Source organism: Puma concolor, chromosome C1 (assembly GCF_028749965.1).
Source record: "Puma concolor isolate L17-30 chromosome C1, mPumCon1.1.hap2, whole genome shotgun sequence".
In the NCBI taxonomy this organism is placed as follows: Eukaryota; Metazoa; Chordata; class Mammalia; order Carnivora; family Felidae; genus Puma; species Puma concolor.
In genome coordinates, this window is record NC_141674.1 from 158,263,513 (window position 1) to 158,279,135 (window position 15,623).

Sequence of the window (15,623 nt, forward strand, 5' to 3'; positions counted from 1 at the left end):
GATCAGTTACACACAGATTTAGGGCTGTCTTCCTGGAAATCCCACAGACATGGGATCACAGCTCTGGAGCCAGACTCCCCACATCTGAAACCTACTTGTGACCTGGGAAACTTGCTTCCCATCTCTCGACCTTAGTTTCTTGTCTGTAAAATGGGCACATTTACAGGCCTGTGGGGAAAGAGTCACAGCTCGCTCAGCACAGAGAACCTGGCCTGGCACATGGGAAGTACTCGAGACACATCAGTTACTTATTTTATATCCACAGTCAATAGAAACATAAATAATTTCCAGAGAATTTGTATTTTTGGATGGAGAACAAAGCATATTTGCTTTATTCACCACACTTGTTGGTTGTATACAATGAGAGTTTCTCATGGTCTGAACCAGGCACCTTAATTTCCCCTTTTCAAATTAAAAGTTCTAAGAAAGGAAATATATATATGGTAGAAGGAGTTTTTTAAAAAAAAAATAAAAATTGTAATGTTTTTTATTACAATAGCACAAATACTTTTTTTAAAAAACAATGCTAGGGGCGCCTGGGTGGCTCAGTCGGTTAAGCATCCGACTTCGGCTCAGGTCATGATCTCGCGCTCTGTGAGTTCCAGCCCCGCGCCGGGCTCTGTGCTGACAGCTCAGAGCCTGGAGCCTGCTTCGGATTCTGTGTCTCCCTCTCTCTCTCTGGCCCTCCTCCCGTTCATGCTCTGTCTCTCTCTGTCTCAAAAATAAATAAATGTTAAAATAAATAAATAAATAAATAAATAAATAAATAAATAAATAAAAAACAATGCTCATAATGATACTCTGAAGGTAAACAAACAATACATTCAAAGAAATAAATGCAAACATCCCCCTTGCTTAAATTTTATTTCAAAAAACAGGGCTTAAAGAACATAAAGATATAAAGGGAAAGGACACAAACAGCCTAAATAAAAGCAATGTACTATCTCCCCAAATATCCAAATATAATAGGTAGCAACAAAAAGAGAGAGTCTACCTCTTCCACTGCTGTGTCTCTGCTTTCCACTCTCCCACCCACACCCCCTTCACCACCCACTGGACAATGATGCCAGCAAAGATCCCGAAGACTCCTGGTCCCAGAAACCAACTGCCTGGCCAAGAAAGCCAAACTCCTAGAAAACAGGGACAGGCAGCAGCACCCTGCCTGTTCCAAGGAAACATTACAAGTGTTTTTCTTGAAGCAATAACCTTATTTTATAGTTAAAACCAGAAAAAAATTAAAGTACTATAGGAATTGAATTCAATGTCGTGCTCAGGTTAGAGAATGTGGAAAAAATGAAAATACGAATTCCAGAAAGCCACAGCCCCAGAGATGTAGAAACTGCACAATTTAAATGCCTGTCTGCACACCATTACACATCCAGGAGATGGTGATTTCTCAGTTGGTCTGACACAAGCATGAAGTCACACACACAAAAGGGATACCAAGGGGAGTACAGAAAGGCTGTACACAACGTCTTCGCTATGCTTGCCAGGCACTGTTCCAAGCAGTTTATGCACGGCCTCATTTAATCCTACAACTACCCAGGTAGTGGTGGCTTTCTGCATGTGACCTTCTGAACCCAGCAGCCCCCACAGGGCAAGTGCCTACAGGGTCACACTCAGCACTACCACCCACAGTGGGGGGAAAAACCCAAGGCCCAAGAGGGAGAGAAAAAGTCAGGAAACCTTACTTCAGGGGATCCCAAGTGAGAAAAAGAAAAGGCCAATGTGCTACAGAAGGCCCAGAGAAAGAGCTCAGGTCACCAATCTGACAAGAAGAATAGAGGAAGTGATTGGCACAGTGCCAAGTGGCAGAATAAGGCAAGGGCTGACCTCCTTTCGCATTTCAAAGGCTGTTCACTGCTATTCTGACCCTCTCAGTGAGAAATGATCGTTTCATCACCAAAGAGAGAAAATTAGTTGTACTTCCTTATCAGCTTAGAGCAAGATTAATGACAAGTTAACTTCCAAGTTCCATAATTAATAAGCATTAGCTTTTTATAACTCATAAAAGCCCCTAAGAGCTGAACCCCTTGCAAGACTAATTTGAGGTACATGTGATCTCCAGGCGGTGCCAGAGAGATGGGCACAAGCCTGCTGGTCCCAGGAACAGCAGGAGTGGCAGGGACATGAAGAAGAGCAGAAGTACGACGGCAGCTGCTGTGTGCCTCTCGTGTGCCAGCCACTGCTAAGATCTCTGCATGTGAGGAGCCTCATTTGATTTCACACACACAAAAAAAGGCGAGGGGGGTTATATTTGTATCCCTCTTTTAAGGAAACAGAATCTTAAAGAAGGTGTGTAGCTTGACCAAGGTCGCAAGGCGACCCGGGAATTTCAACCATGCCAGTTCATCCCAGACCTTGTACCCTTGAGTACCCTGGGCTGAGACCGCCTGAACAGATGTTTTCTGTTGTCACTTGTTTCGTTGAAGTTTTTTATTTTGTTTTGCTTTGTTTTTGTTTTGTTTTTTCCTAAATGCCTCTGGCCTGTGGGGTAGGAGCCTCTCTCTAGAGTAAGGACAAGATGTGTACTTATAAGGCACTAACTTAGATGGCTCAAGAACAAAATTTGGTGTTAATAATAAAGGCCACCAAAGTAGGAAGGGGGAAGAGACATGAATCAAGAATGGCCTGAAACTGATCATGGTGGGTACATGAGGTTCTTCCTACTCTTCTCTACTTTAGGCTACGTATGAAAATTTTTATAATAAAAGGCTTAAAAAATGACTTTCACTTATTGACAGTTTATGAAGTCATTTCCTTTCATTGGTTTTACCAGGTCATACTTGTTCACACAGTTCAGAATTCAAAATGTTCTAAAAGGTATGCACTATACAAGTCTCCCTCCCCATTATCCTTCTGTTTCTTTGTACAAAGATATAGAGGTATTTCTCCCCATTTCCCTCACAAAAGGTGACACAGTATATGCATTCTATTTCACCTTGCTGTATTCACTTAACTACGTAACCTGGCGATACTTTTTTTCACGTCAATGTATACATTCTCCATTACAGCTTGTGGGTGTCCCATAATGTAGATCTACCATGTATCATATTTAATCAGGACACCTAAGTTGTTTCTAATCTATTGCAATCACAAACAGTGCTCTAATAAATAAGCTTATAATGTGTATTCCTGTCTACTGCCCTATTTCTTGGTTGTACTATGCATTTCTCACATTTATTTAACTACTGCAACAACTGTTATCAGCAGGAGTAGATCCAAGTTTCATGGGATGTGAAGCTTACACAACTGGGAAGACCCTCTTTAAGATAAACAACACAAAATTAAAAATATGAAATTAGGTGTAAGTGTGTCTATTTCTTTAAAAGTAAAAATTCATACCAATTCACTGGTGTCCTAAAGATTAAGGTCATTTCTTCTGGAATAGTTTCAGACAACTGAACAAAAAATGCCTACATAGAATACCCCCTGATGGTCTAGAACACCTCTCCAACTAAAACACTCCATCTCCACCTAGAACACTCTGCAACTCCCAGAAACACACTGCACTTACAGGGCCCTGAAGCTTAAGTTTCAATAGGTACAGGGTGCCTAGGTGGCTCAGTCAGTTAAGCGTCCAACTCTCGGTTGTGGGTCAGGTCGTGACCTTGCAGTTTGTGAGTTCAAGTACAACGTCGTGCTCTGTGCTAATAGTGCAGAGTTGCTTGGAATTCTCTGTCTCTCCCTGTCTCTCTGTCCCTCCCCTGCTCGTGCTATCTCAAAATAAACTCAAAAATATCCTTTACACCTGCAAAGGAGATCTGTGTCTCCTTGAACGATTGGCATTATCATCACCATCTCACAGATGAGGAAACTGAGGCTCAGCGATGCGACAGCCTGCCCCACACTGCACAGTGGATACTAAACGAAGGCCTGTTTTGATTCCAAGGCCTTTGTGTTTAACTGATATACAGAGTGCCTACACAGTAGTCTTAAGCCAACAACTAATAATATTTGACTAAATTTATCTTTTCAAAGAGAGGACTAATAAAAGCTAACACTTGCAGTATTAGTTCTTCAGGGAAGAAACATTTGATTTGAAACAAATTTCTCCATTTCCCTTTTGTATTTTCAAAACCTCTATTCTCTCCTTTAAAAGAAAATAAATAAAAGCCCCCGTGAATATACCCAACTAAATACAGAGCCCAAGGTCAGCACTGTGCTTGTCACACAAGTCAGGCATCACCTGACAGGTTCTCTGGCACCTAGAGAGGGACAAACAATGAATCAAAGAGATGACTCAAGGCTTATCCTTTGTGTTGGGGGTGTGTTTGTTTTCTGCTGAGCTCTCCTGTTTCTAATAATACCCCAGATCCTCGCATTTGTCTAGAAACTAGACTAGAACCAAGGACTGTGATCAACTCTGCTCTAATAACTTGATGTAGAAAGAACCTAACCCTAAATACTAGAAAAGAGGCTTCTTCCACTCCAACTCAAAAAGCAGCAGGCTGGACTGATTAAGTATTTGGGGCAAACTTCAGCACTCTTCAACAGCAGAAGCTACATCAGTGATTCTCACCAAGCGTGTCGCTGGGACGTGTTGCTAATAACATTCAATGCCTGCAAGCCAGAGGGCTGGGCTGAATACCCTGCAATGATGACAGGGACAGTTCAGTACAGGTAAGGGCTGTCCAGCCACAAATGCAAAAAGCAGTGATGGCTGAGAGGACTGAGGAGACAGGCCTTCACGGATGGGAGGGAGACACGAGTCAATACAGACATGGAGACACTTTACCCCAGACCTTTCGGGTTACTCTGGTGCAATAACAGAATGAGAAGGTCTGCACACGGAGGGCACTTGTCTAGCGTACGCACTCCACAGACGTGCACTGCCACCTGTGTGCCTACTGTCACGGACAGCCATGCAGGGTCACACTGAAGACCACAAAATAACCCACAGACTTTGAGAGTTCACCGTGCTTTCAGCACTGCTTCAGAAATAGAAACGTTTAAATTAATCGAAGGGTACAAGGTTCTAAACTTTCAAACTCATCAAAAAAACTCTCAAAACTGCTTTTCTTGCAGTTAGATAAATACCACCTTTATTCAACCTGAAATTTAACAAAAATGAAATTGAAAGTAAAATTGCCTCTATCAAAAGGCTATGTTCTAAAATAACATTATTTACAGGATGATTTAACAACAACTTAACCAAAACAACAGGAAAACGTGTTCTGCCTCAGACCCAAATGTTCTCTAACAGGGCAGCCCAGATACATGCTTAAAATAGATCACATGCATTCATTTGTTCATTCATTCATTCATTATTTATTTATTTGGAATGATTCTACATTCCTTGAAACTGGAACACTTCTGTCAGAAGAATTTTTATTTTTATCAGCGTTACCTGCTATTTGTACGGAACCATCCTCACCCAGAAGAATATTACCAGCTTTCAAATCCCTATTAGAAAAAAATGAAGAATGAATTATGGAATATAGACATTATACTGCATCAATTCACTCAGAGATTTAAAAACATATCATATAATGTAGCTGTTTAAAGTAATTATCATTTTATAAATATTAAAATTATATCACAGATTTAAAAAGTTACAGGGAGAAACGGCGATTTTATAGTTTGCTCCTGGGGGGTGGTTAGGATTTTAGTAACAAATATTTTATGTGAAATCATTATCCAAATTTAATTAAATCACAAGTGAGTACATTCTTTATGTTGTAGAGTTGGAGATCACCCATTAACTCACCATACTATCTTTTCTCAAGAATTAAAGCTGATAATTCTATGTAAAGCTGTTCTACTTCCACTTAAATTTGTCTGTGGTACAATTCCAAATTAATCCCAGCAGCCTCTTAAACAATGGATTGGATCAGCCTCTCCCCTGGAGAGATACTGATTATAAATACCAATTATAACATTCTATAATATATTTCTTCATTATACAGAAGTCTTAACACTTAAAAAGAAAAATAACAACTTACAAGTTTGAAATCTAAGGTCGTTTTTTTCTAATTACCAAAAGACATGGCAGATATCCTTAAATAAATGGCCCACATATAGCGCAAGGTAGGGGAATTACAATACCAGCATTACTAATAAATGGTTATTTACTCACAGCTATTCCTAGGAGCCCAAGTTAACACTAACTCTTTTGAAACATCAAACACTCCTATTCTAGGCTGTTTGGCTATTTAAAGAATTAGCATGTTATGTCACAAAAGAAGATGAAATTAGCTACCCCCCCTTTCCTCACACCACCATGCCAAAAATGAACATATTACATTTGGAACAGTTTTGCCTGTATTAGATAGTTAGAGATGCTATCCTGTTCAATTAAGCATACTTCAAGAGTAGTATTGTTATTTTTTTTTTTAGTGAGTTCACTAGGTACTTTTTTATATTCTGCTTTTATTTCAGTGAAAATGGATAAAGCAATGCTAAGGATACTAATATATTTCATCAAAATTTATTCTCTCGGGGCACCTGAGGGGCTCAGTCGGTTAACCACGGATTTTGGCTCAGGTCAGGATCCCCCAGTTCATGGGGTCGAGCCCTGCGTCGGGACTCTGTGCTGAGAGCTCGGAGCCTGGAGCCTGCTTCAGATTCTATGTCTCCCTCTCTCTCTTTCAATCTCTGCGCCTCCCCCACTCGTGCTCTGTCTCTCTCAAAAATAAACATTGAAAATAATTTTTTAATTTATTCTCGTTTCTTTAAGTACTTTTTTCACAACTATTTGGCCTAGCTCAGAAATAATGTTGATACCTACCGGCAATATGTTTTCCTTAACAGTCTTTACAAACCAGAGCTGAATATACAAATGGCTGAATTTAAACATCTCTGCAGAAGTCATACCTGTGAATCTGACCATTTCTGTGTAGATAGTCTAAGCCTTCCAAAACCTCTTTAAGAATTGTTGCTATTATTGCCTCTTCCAGAACTCCATTCTTGTGTTCCCCTCGGTTAACAATGTACTTTATGATATCCAACATGGAACCTAGGTGGAGAGACAGAAGAATCGAAACATCTGTGTAAGCACAAGCACCTTCATTACCTTCCTAGCTTGGGCTCCACTATTTAGAAAATTGAATGGAAATGTCAAAATAAGTTTGTTTATTTGACACAATTGCTCCCAAGGCACACAAACAATTGCATGGCAGCACGTGACCAGAAACACAAGATCCAAGTTTGCAAGAGCACTTTCAGCATAAGAATAATTCTGGGTCAGGATGCAAAAAACTGTTCACGGTCACTCCAGGGTTAGTCTTTTCTCCCACACATGCACAATTGGTTACAGACTCAAAAGGGGATTCAAGATGTCCGAACTGAAAAAAAAGAGGAGGCGGTGGCCAGGGGAACAGACCGCAATGAACTGAGAGCCAGAAGCACAGTCTCCCTGAACATCTAGGACACAGGTAGGAGGGGAGAAAAAAAAAAGTATATTGCCTCCAGACCCCTGCTGATAACCAGAATATTCCTTTCTGTGACTCTGGGCAATCTTTATTTTTGTTTACTTGATCCATAATGTACTGACTTTTATAATGAAATAAATACATGGTACTTTGTTACCATGAACAGATTAGGATCCCTGGCATTCTGAGTTCATGTTTCAACACATACTAATTAATATTCTAAACCTCCCGGTCATTTTAAAAGCCCTAATTACCTGGGGGTTCAACATTTCTGAAGAGTTAACAAATGGCTTACCTCAGGACCTGAATCTGGCTCTAGGCGCTCTATGATTAACTGGGAGTACTGAGTTTCCACATCAGGTATTACCACACCAGACTAGCTGCCTGCCCCTCATTAAGAGATTTAATATGATAAAATATTATAAAAGAAAACAAATACATATTTCCCCCTCAGAGAAACAAAACATCTATTTATTCATTGAATCTTAAATTCTTTAGTAGTTTTGAAAACAATACTTCCACAACCGCTTCATTTTCATATTGTAAGTATATACCAGGTAAGGCATGTATGTATGCATTTCTGGCTTGCTAAAAGAAAAATGAGCAATAGTCCATATCGGCCCAGGTTTCTCTGACCTGTGGAAACCTGTTTAAAACTCGTTCTTCTTACCTAAAGCCCAGGCGGACTAAGTTGGATTCTTTTAAAAAGACAAGGAAATTTTCTATCCAGTCTTCAGGCAACGGGATATGGGACATTGTTAAGCTAATCAAAGGTTAATTGGGATCAAAATAAAGACAGGAAGTAAAATTCTCAGTTTCAGCAGTGTATCTGGGGCTGCCTAGGGTCCCAGGTCACCAGAACCTCGATCCCTGCAACAAGAGATTGGGGGAAGGGTCGTCTTACTGACAAAGCACCAGCCTCGGCAGAGACAAGGAGCAATGCCCACACTCAAACCCTGCAGTCTGGCTCCAGCAGGCTGCCTTTTTCTTTCTTCTTTCATTTCTTTCTTTTCATGTTTAATTAAAACCCGAAGTAGGCACTCAAGGAAACAATGACTAATAGGATTGACAAGACTGGGAACAGAACCTAACTCAGCTCTCCCAGGCTCCCCACTGAGACCCGCGCAAGTGGACCCAAAGCAATCACAGCATATTTGTCCTGTCAGCTCTGGGCCTCTGCTTGATCCAAGAGAGTTTCTTTACAACAACAACAAAAAAAAATGAAGATGCTTCCTCAATTCTGCCTTCACTGGAACCAGGTCTACAGGTTAAAACGGGCTCTACAATATAAATTCAGCTATACTGGTTCTGGCTTCATCCAGGCAGTGCAAAATGTCTTCCTCTGCTCCTAAACGACACTTCACGTCTGGAAAAGATATATAGAGTGATAGATGTGGGAATGCTGGGTGTTACAAAGAAAATCACTGGGGCTTTCTAAGCTTAAATTTTCATGTCTGTAAAATGAAGGTGATAATTCCTGTGGTGCAGCACAGCTTTTAAGTCAACAGGTCCTACTGCCACAAATTCCGGTGCTCACAGCTACTGTGTATGTGACCTTGGGCAAGCTGCCCGACTCTCTTAAGCTTTGGGGAACTTTCTGAAGAGCAGGGACAGTGACACTTGCCATTCAAAGATGCTGTCCAGATTAAATGAAATAAGGTAAGTAAATTGCCTTGAGCAGAATCTAGCCACAGAGTAAGTGTTCAATAAAGTTAATGGCTACCATTATCATTCTCTATCAACTAGTGATGTTAAGAGATTAAAAGAAAAAATACGGCAATGTAAAAGTGCCTTATAAGTTAAATTGTCAATGACTTTTATAACTTCATTGACCTGAGGCCAGAGTGAAAGTTACTTTGCCTCTTCAAATGCAAACACAGGATGAAAACAGTGCCACTTCCGATCAACACTGCAAGCAAATAATTTAGCATGCACAGAGTTTCTCTCCATTTCAACTGAAACAATATTTACTGAGTACCCACTGGGTGCCAGGTTCAATAAGGGAGAAGTCCATTAGACCATGCTCTCCTCATCAAGTCCACAATCTAATCTAAATCTGTACTGTCCAATATCGTCGCCACTAGCCATCTGTGGCTATTTAAATATAAGCTAGTTAAAAATGAATAGAAATCCAGTTCCTCCAGAAATTCAGTAACACCAGCCACATGTCAAGTATTTAAGAGCCACATGTACCTAGTAGAAACTGGAGAGCACAGTTATAGAACATTTCCATCATCACAGAACTTTTAATGAACGGCACTGAGGTAATTCACTATATTACAATGTGTTAAGGACTTGAATAATATTAAAAACAGAGTTTAAACAGGAAGGACTGGTTAACTTTTGTGTTGCAGAGAGGACGTGACCTCTTAGGACTTTGGCATGTGGAGAAGGAAGGACAGACATCTAGGGCTGAGGAGCAGCACAGGGGAGATGTGGAGACATCGGGGTGCAGAGGTATTTAGAGAGCCTCACCTACACCAAGAAGGCTGGGCAGAAGAGGACACGGGTATTCTAGGAAGTTTAGCCATATTATGAAAGCTTTTCAATATCAACGTGAAGAAATCTGGGCTTTATACTCTAGGTAAATAATAAACCAAGCAAAACTTTAAATACAAGAGTAAGGGGACCAAATGTAAAGTTGTATGCAATATTACGGCTTGCACAAAAGACAAAAGAACACACACACACACACACACACACACACACACACACACACACACAAGCAAACAATAACAAAACCCACTTACCTCCACTTAGTAATTTCATGACCAGCCAAAGTTCATCTTTTACCACAAAAGAGGTGTAATAGGTCACTACGTTGGGATGGCTGCACTGACTCATGGCTTGAATTTCTTTCTATAAAAGGAACAAAACGTGACATAGTCTCATGGGGTAAAAATCGGGAAGCAAAACACACTGAGCACACCTAGGCATTTTTCCTACTTAAAAACATACGTGGGGGGCTGCTTAAACCATTAGTTCAAAGAAGCTGCATGAGAACTAAGTCATTCATCCAATTATCAACTTGCTGGAATTCAGAAAGGCCTCTTTAGGAGACCACAGAGCCCTGTGGACCAGTCACAGGACACAGAAACCTCAGGGAGCATATCACCCAGATCACTCCCTACTCAATAGCAGAGAGCCCCATCACACATGACTGAGTGCCTCCTGCCTGCAAGGAAGGCTGCGATAGAGAAAGAAAAGGCTGAGTGAGTCATTAGGGGACCTGGGTCCTACTGCCAAGCCTCAACTCTGGCGGGTCTTAGATCCTCCCTCATCCAAAACTGTTTCTGCTTCTCAGGACTGCTGTGATGGTAAATGAGCAAATACCCATTAAGAGGCTAGAACGTAATTTCCCAAACTCTATTTCATGGTAGATAGTTTATCAAGGAAAAAAAGGGGGGGGGGGGGCAGGATAGTGGAATAAGCTCAGGAAACATCAGATCCTACATCTCACTCTAAAAGGGTTATAGGGAACATTATTACTGTCAAAGACTCTGAGGATTCCTGCAGTAGATAAGCTGTTCTAGTTGAATCCACATGAACAATGCAGTTAAATAATGCTTTGTGGGTCACAATTTAGGAAACACTACTACTATAGAGGAAAATAAGTTTCATATAGAGACACAAAACAATAAAGTTTTTAAATCAAATAGGCAACTTCAATAAACCACATTTTCCTGCAATACTTAAGTTCCCATTGGTTTTGGTGTATTGTCTTAAGTTATTGCCAGATAACTCCTATAAAGCTTCAGTCTTCAGTCTCCAAAGGCAAAGGAAATAAAATCAAAAATGAACTATTGGGACCTCATCAAGATAAAAAGCTTCTGTACTGCAAAAGAAACAATCAACAAAACTAAAAGGCAACCAACAGAATGGGAAAAGATATTTGCAAATGACATAATCAGATAAAGGGTTAGTATCCAAAATCTATAAAGAACTTACCTAACTCAACTCCCAAAAAACAAATAATCCAGTGAAGAAATGGAGAGAAGACATGAATAGACACTTTTCCCAAGAAGACACCCAGATGGCTAACCAACACATGAAAAGATGCTCAACATCACTCATCATGAGAGAAACACAAATCAAAACCACATTGAGATACCACCTCGCACCAGTCAGAGTAGCTAAAATTAACAACTCAGGAAACAACAGATGCTGGCAAGGATGTGGAGAAACAGGAACCCTCTTGCACTGTTGGTGGGAATGCAAACTGGTGCAGCCGCTCTGGAAAACAGCATGGAGGTTCCTCAAAAAATTAAAAATAGAAGTACTCTACAACCCAGCAATAGCATTACTAAGAATTTATCCAAAGGATACAGGAGTGCTGATTCATAGGGGTACCTGTACCCCAATGTTTATAGCAGTGCTTTCAATAATAACCAAATTAAGGAAAGAGCCTAAATGTCCATCAACTGATCAATGAATAAAGATGTGGTTTATATATACAATGGAATACTACTTGGCAAGGAGAAAGAATGAAATCCTGCCACTTGCAGCAATGTGGATGGAACTGGAGGGTATTATGCTGAGTGATATAAGTCAGTCGGGGAAAGACAGATATCATATGTTTTCACTCATATGTGGAACTTGAGAAACTTAACAGAAGACCATGAGGGAAAGGAAGGGGAAAAAATAGTTACAGAGAGGCAAATCATAGAAGACTCTTAAATACAGAGAATAAACAGAGGGTTGATGGTGGGGCGGGGTGGGAGAGGGGAAAATGGGTGATGGGCATTGAGAAGGGCACTTGTTGGGATGAGCACTGGGTGCTGTATGTAAGCGATGAATCATGGGAATCTACCCCCAAAACCAAGAGCACACTTTACACACTGTGCGTTAGACAACTTGACAATAAATTACATTAAAATGAAAAAAGAAGAAAGAAAAAAAAACACTAGAAAAAAAATAAAATAAAATAAAACTTCAGTTAACCCTCAATCAAGGGTATCAGACTAGTGTAACTCCCTCTCAAGGTGCCGTCCAAAAGCCACAAAAAATAACATAAGTCATCAAAGAAACCTTATACATGCTATTATGTATTTATGATGAAAGAAAAGTGCATTTATGCATCGTATAAATATTTTCAATAATAATGAGCATCTAGTTAACTCTGAATTAATTTTAAATCACCCAGCCGAAAGATTCCAAATGGGGATGCAATCCTTGCACATCCAGTACTACTTAATCCTCAAACTGCCAAGACCCTATTTCTCAGAATACTGGACCAAAACACTATGACATGTAACACACACATATACCTTAGTTTATATGTTTATATAAGTGCTTTTTACCAAGGATAAACATAGAAAAAAATCACTAATTTTTCCATTTTCATTATATAACAACACTTTCCATTCCTCATTTCCTTCATCCATTTAACTAATTACAGGTTTTCTAAATCTGACACTTTTCAATTCAGCTACTCCTGTCCTTTGAACAAGATCTGAAACCTGAGGTCCAGTTTCCATCTGTTTCTGGTGTTAGGTTTTGATATCACGAGATGCTGCTGAAGGAGAAATGCAACACTGCACAGGCCATTCCTACCTTAAGTCACTAGCACCTGTTCACTGTGGGGACGGACGGCTCACTTGGAAGGCGTGCAGCATCAGGTAGGGTCCGGTATACACACAGATGCCCCCCGCTGCTCACAGAAAGGAGAATGATGTTTCTTGAAAGTGTGGGTGCTCCACATTCTCATCATTTCACATTTAATGCAAATGAATGCTTATCTAGCTTTCTAACTCCAAACTTTTAAATCATTAATCTAAATGAACAATAAACAACCAATGCCCATATGAAAGGAAATTCTTCTGCACTGAAGCAATACTGGGCCAAGCTCTGGAAAAACCCGTTTTCTTGCACTTTCCATTTAGATGGGCAGTATCACTTCCTACCCAGAGTATCAGGTTCTCCAACACTGCAGTGAGCAAACTATTTGTGTTGGGGGTGGGGGCATGCATACATGTGTGGGTATGTGCGTGTGCATGTGCGTGTGCGTGTGTGTGTGTGTGTGTGTGTGTGTGTGTGAAAGAGAAAGGGAGGGAGGCAGGGAGGGAGAGAAAGTAGGGGGGAGAGGGAGAAAAGGGAACAGGGGGAGATGTACAGAGGGAGGGAGAGAGAGAAAAACTCTTTAACCTGTGGATATAACTTACCAAGTTCTAGTCCTTCAAAATTTTGGGTCTTAGAGGTACCAGATGGACATTTAAAGGTCCTGAAGATTTGGGGGCACCTGGGTGGTTCAGTCGGTTCAGCATGTGACTCTGCTTTTCAGCTCAGGTCATAATCCCAGGGTCATAGGATCAAGTCCTGAGTCAGGCTCCGCAATGAGCATGGAACCTGTTTGGGATTCTCTCTCTCTCTGCCTCTGTCCCTCTCCTGCTCTCTCTTTCTCTCTCTCTAAAATAAAAAAAAATAATAATAATAAAATATAAAGGTCCTGAGGATTTAAAAGAAAGAGGCAGGGAGAGGGACATAGATACTGCCCCTACTAATACACCCCCGGACCAACACGAGGGCAGATGGAGGAAAAGACAGAAAACTTCAGAGCAGACTTACCATCAGTCTGACCACTCATAACCTCACATCCTTCCTTGCAGCCTCACAGTTCCTGTTCACTGCTTTGCTAGGGTTCCATACCCCCACTCCTACATCATGCAATTTCCTACACAAGCCATTCCATGTAGCAGAGCCTCTAATACTTAAAGACATGGTAAACCTGCCTTAGGGAGAAACAACAGTCACTTAGCCTCAGCGTATGACCTGTGCTATCACTGAGCCTCCATGGTAAGTATTTCCATAAGCAGTGCAGAAATACACTCACAGAAGAACAAATGAGGTGTTCTACCTGCCTATCCAACCTTATTTCAGTTTATACGTAAGCCTTGTGTTTAGTTGCCTTCTAGAGAGATGAAAAATTTTATATTTATATATTTGTATTTTTGCTATGGTCTGAATGTTTGTGCCCACCCCCTGAATTCATAAGCTGATGGCCTCAGGAAAGGGGGCCTTTGAGAGGTGACCGGGTCTTGCGGATGGAACCCTCATGAATGAGATTTGTGCCAGTATAAGAGACCCCAAAGAGGTAGCCTGCCCCTTCTGCCACAGGAAGCAGTGAGAAGTCTGTGACCTGGAAGAAGGCTCCCACTCGACCATGCCAGCACCTTGACCTTGGACCTCCAGACTCCAGAACTGTGAGAAGTAAATTACTGTTGCTTATAAGCCACCAAATCTGTGGGATTCTTCTTACAGCAGCCTGAATCAATTAAGACAACTGTATATACTTTTTATATTTTATATGTTGAAAATATAAATATTTCCTGTATCAAATGTTCTTTCCATAGAACTACTCTCTCCATTTCTTTTCAGAACAGTGATGACAGCTGCTCTTTGAATCCTTCCCTGGGAACATTCTACCAGATAAATTATCCAAGCTTTTCCCATTGTCCTAACTTCACTCACAGGATAGGCAAAGCCCTTTATTCCCAAACATATTCATTTCTATTTCTAAAAGTGACAAAAGTATTGCCCAAAGATGATTAAGTGGGTATGATTTAAAAAAAAAAAAAGTTTTTAGGGCACCTGGGTGGCTCAGTCAGTTGACCTCCAACTCTTGATTTCAGTTCAGGTCATGATCCCAGGGTCTTGGGATCAGGCCCTGCATCCGGCTCTGTACTGAGAATGCAGCCTGCTTAAGATTCTCTCTCTCTCCCCCTCTGCCTACCTCCCCATCGCCCCCCAGCCCCACTCATGCTCACTCTCTAAGTAATAAAATAAAAAGGTTTATCCAATTCTCCCTACAAAATGAGCGGGTTCTAAAACTCTATTCCCTTAACTAGGATACAATCCATAGATGCATGATTTGGAACAATGCTTCTCAAACTTGGAAGTGTACACAGATCACCTGGGGACCAAGTGAAAATGCAGATTCTGATTCAGTTGGTCTGGGGTGGAGCCTGAAATTCTGCATTTCTATCAGGCTTCCAAGTAAACTGGTTAGGTCCAGAAACCAGACTCTGAGTGACTAAGTGGTGGAAAGCAAACAGAGGCACTTGGGTATGGGGACAGGTGAAAGGAAGGAGCACCAAGGGCCGCAGTGAAGGTGATGGGGTTAGAGCCTGAGGAGGGGAGCAAGCCCAGAGGCACCGCCTAGCTGAGTCTGACCTGAAGAAAGGGGTAGGAAACAAAGCTAGAAATAGGGGAGACTAGTAAACAATTCACAGCGAGGTCAAGATTTGAAGAACT

The 15,623-nt window shown here is 41.0% G+C and overlaps 1 protein-coding gene across 2 annotated transcripts in view; it reads right to left on the reverse strand.

Annotated features, from left to right (window-relative positions):
* STK39 (serine/threonine kinase 39) overlaps window positions 1–15,623 on the reverse strand; it is a 312,573-nt gene that overhangs the window by 225,787 nt on the left and 71,163 nt on the right. For both annotated transcript variants that reach the window (XM_086718821.1, XM_086718822.1), the window contains exons 3-5: window positions 10,124–10,232; window positions 6,817–6,958; window positions 5,351–5,406 (exon numbers count right to left, since the gene is read on the reverse strand). In XM_086718821.1, coding sequence (XP_086574947.1) covers window positions 5,351–5,406; window positions 6,817–6,958; window positions 10,124–10,232 — 307 coding nt within the window. The remainder of the gene's footprint in view (window positions 1–5,350; window positions 5,407–6,816; window positions 6,959–10,123; window positions 10,233–15,623) is intronic.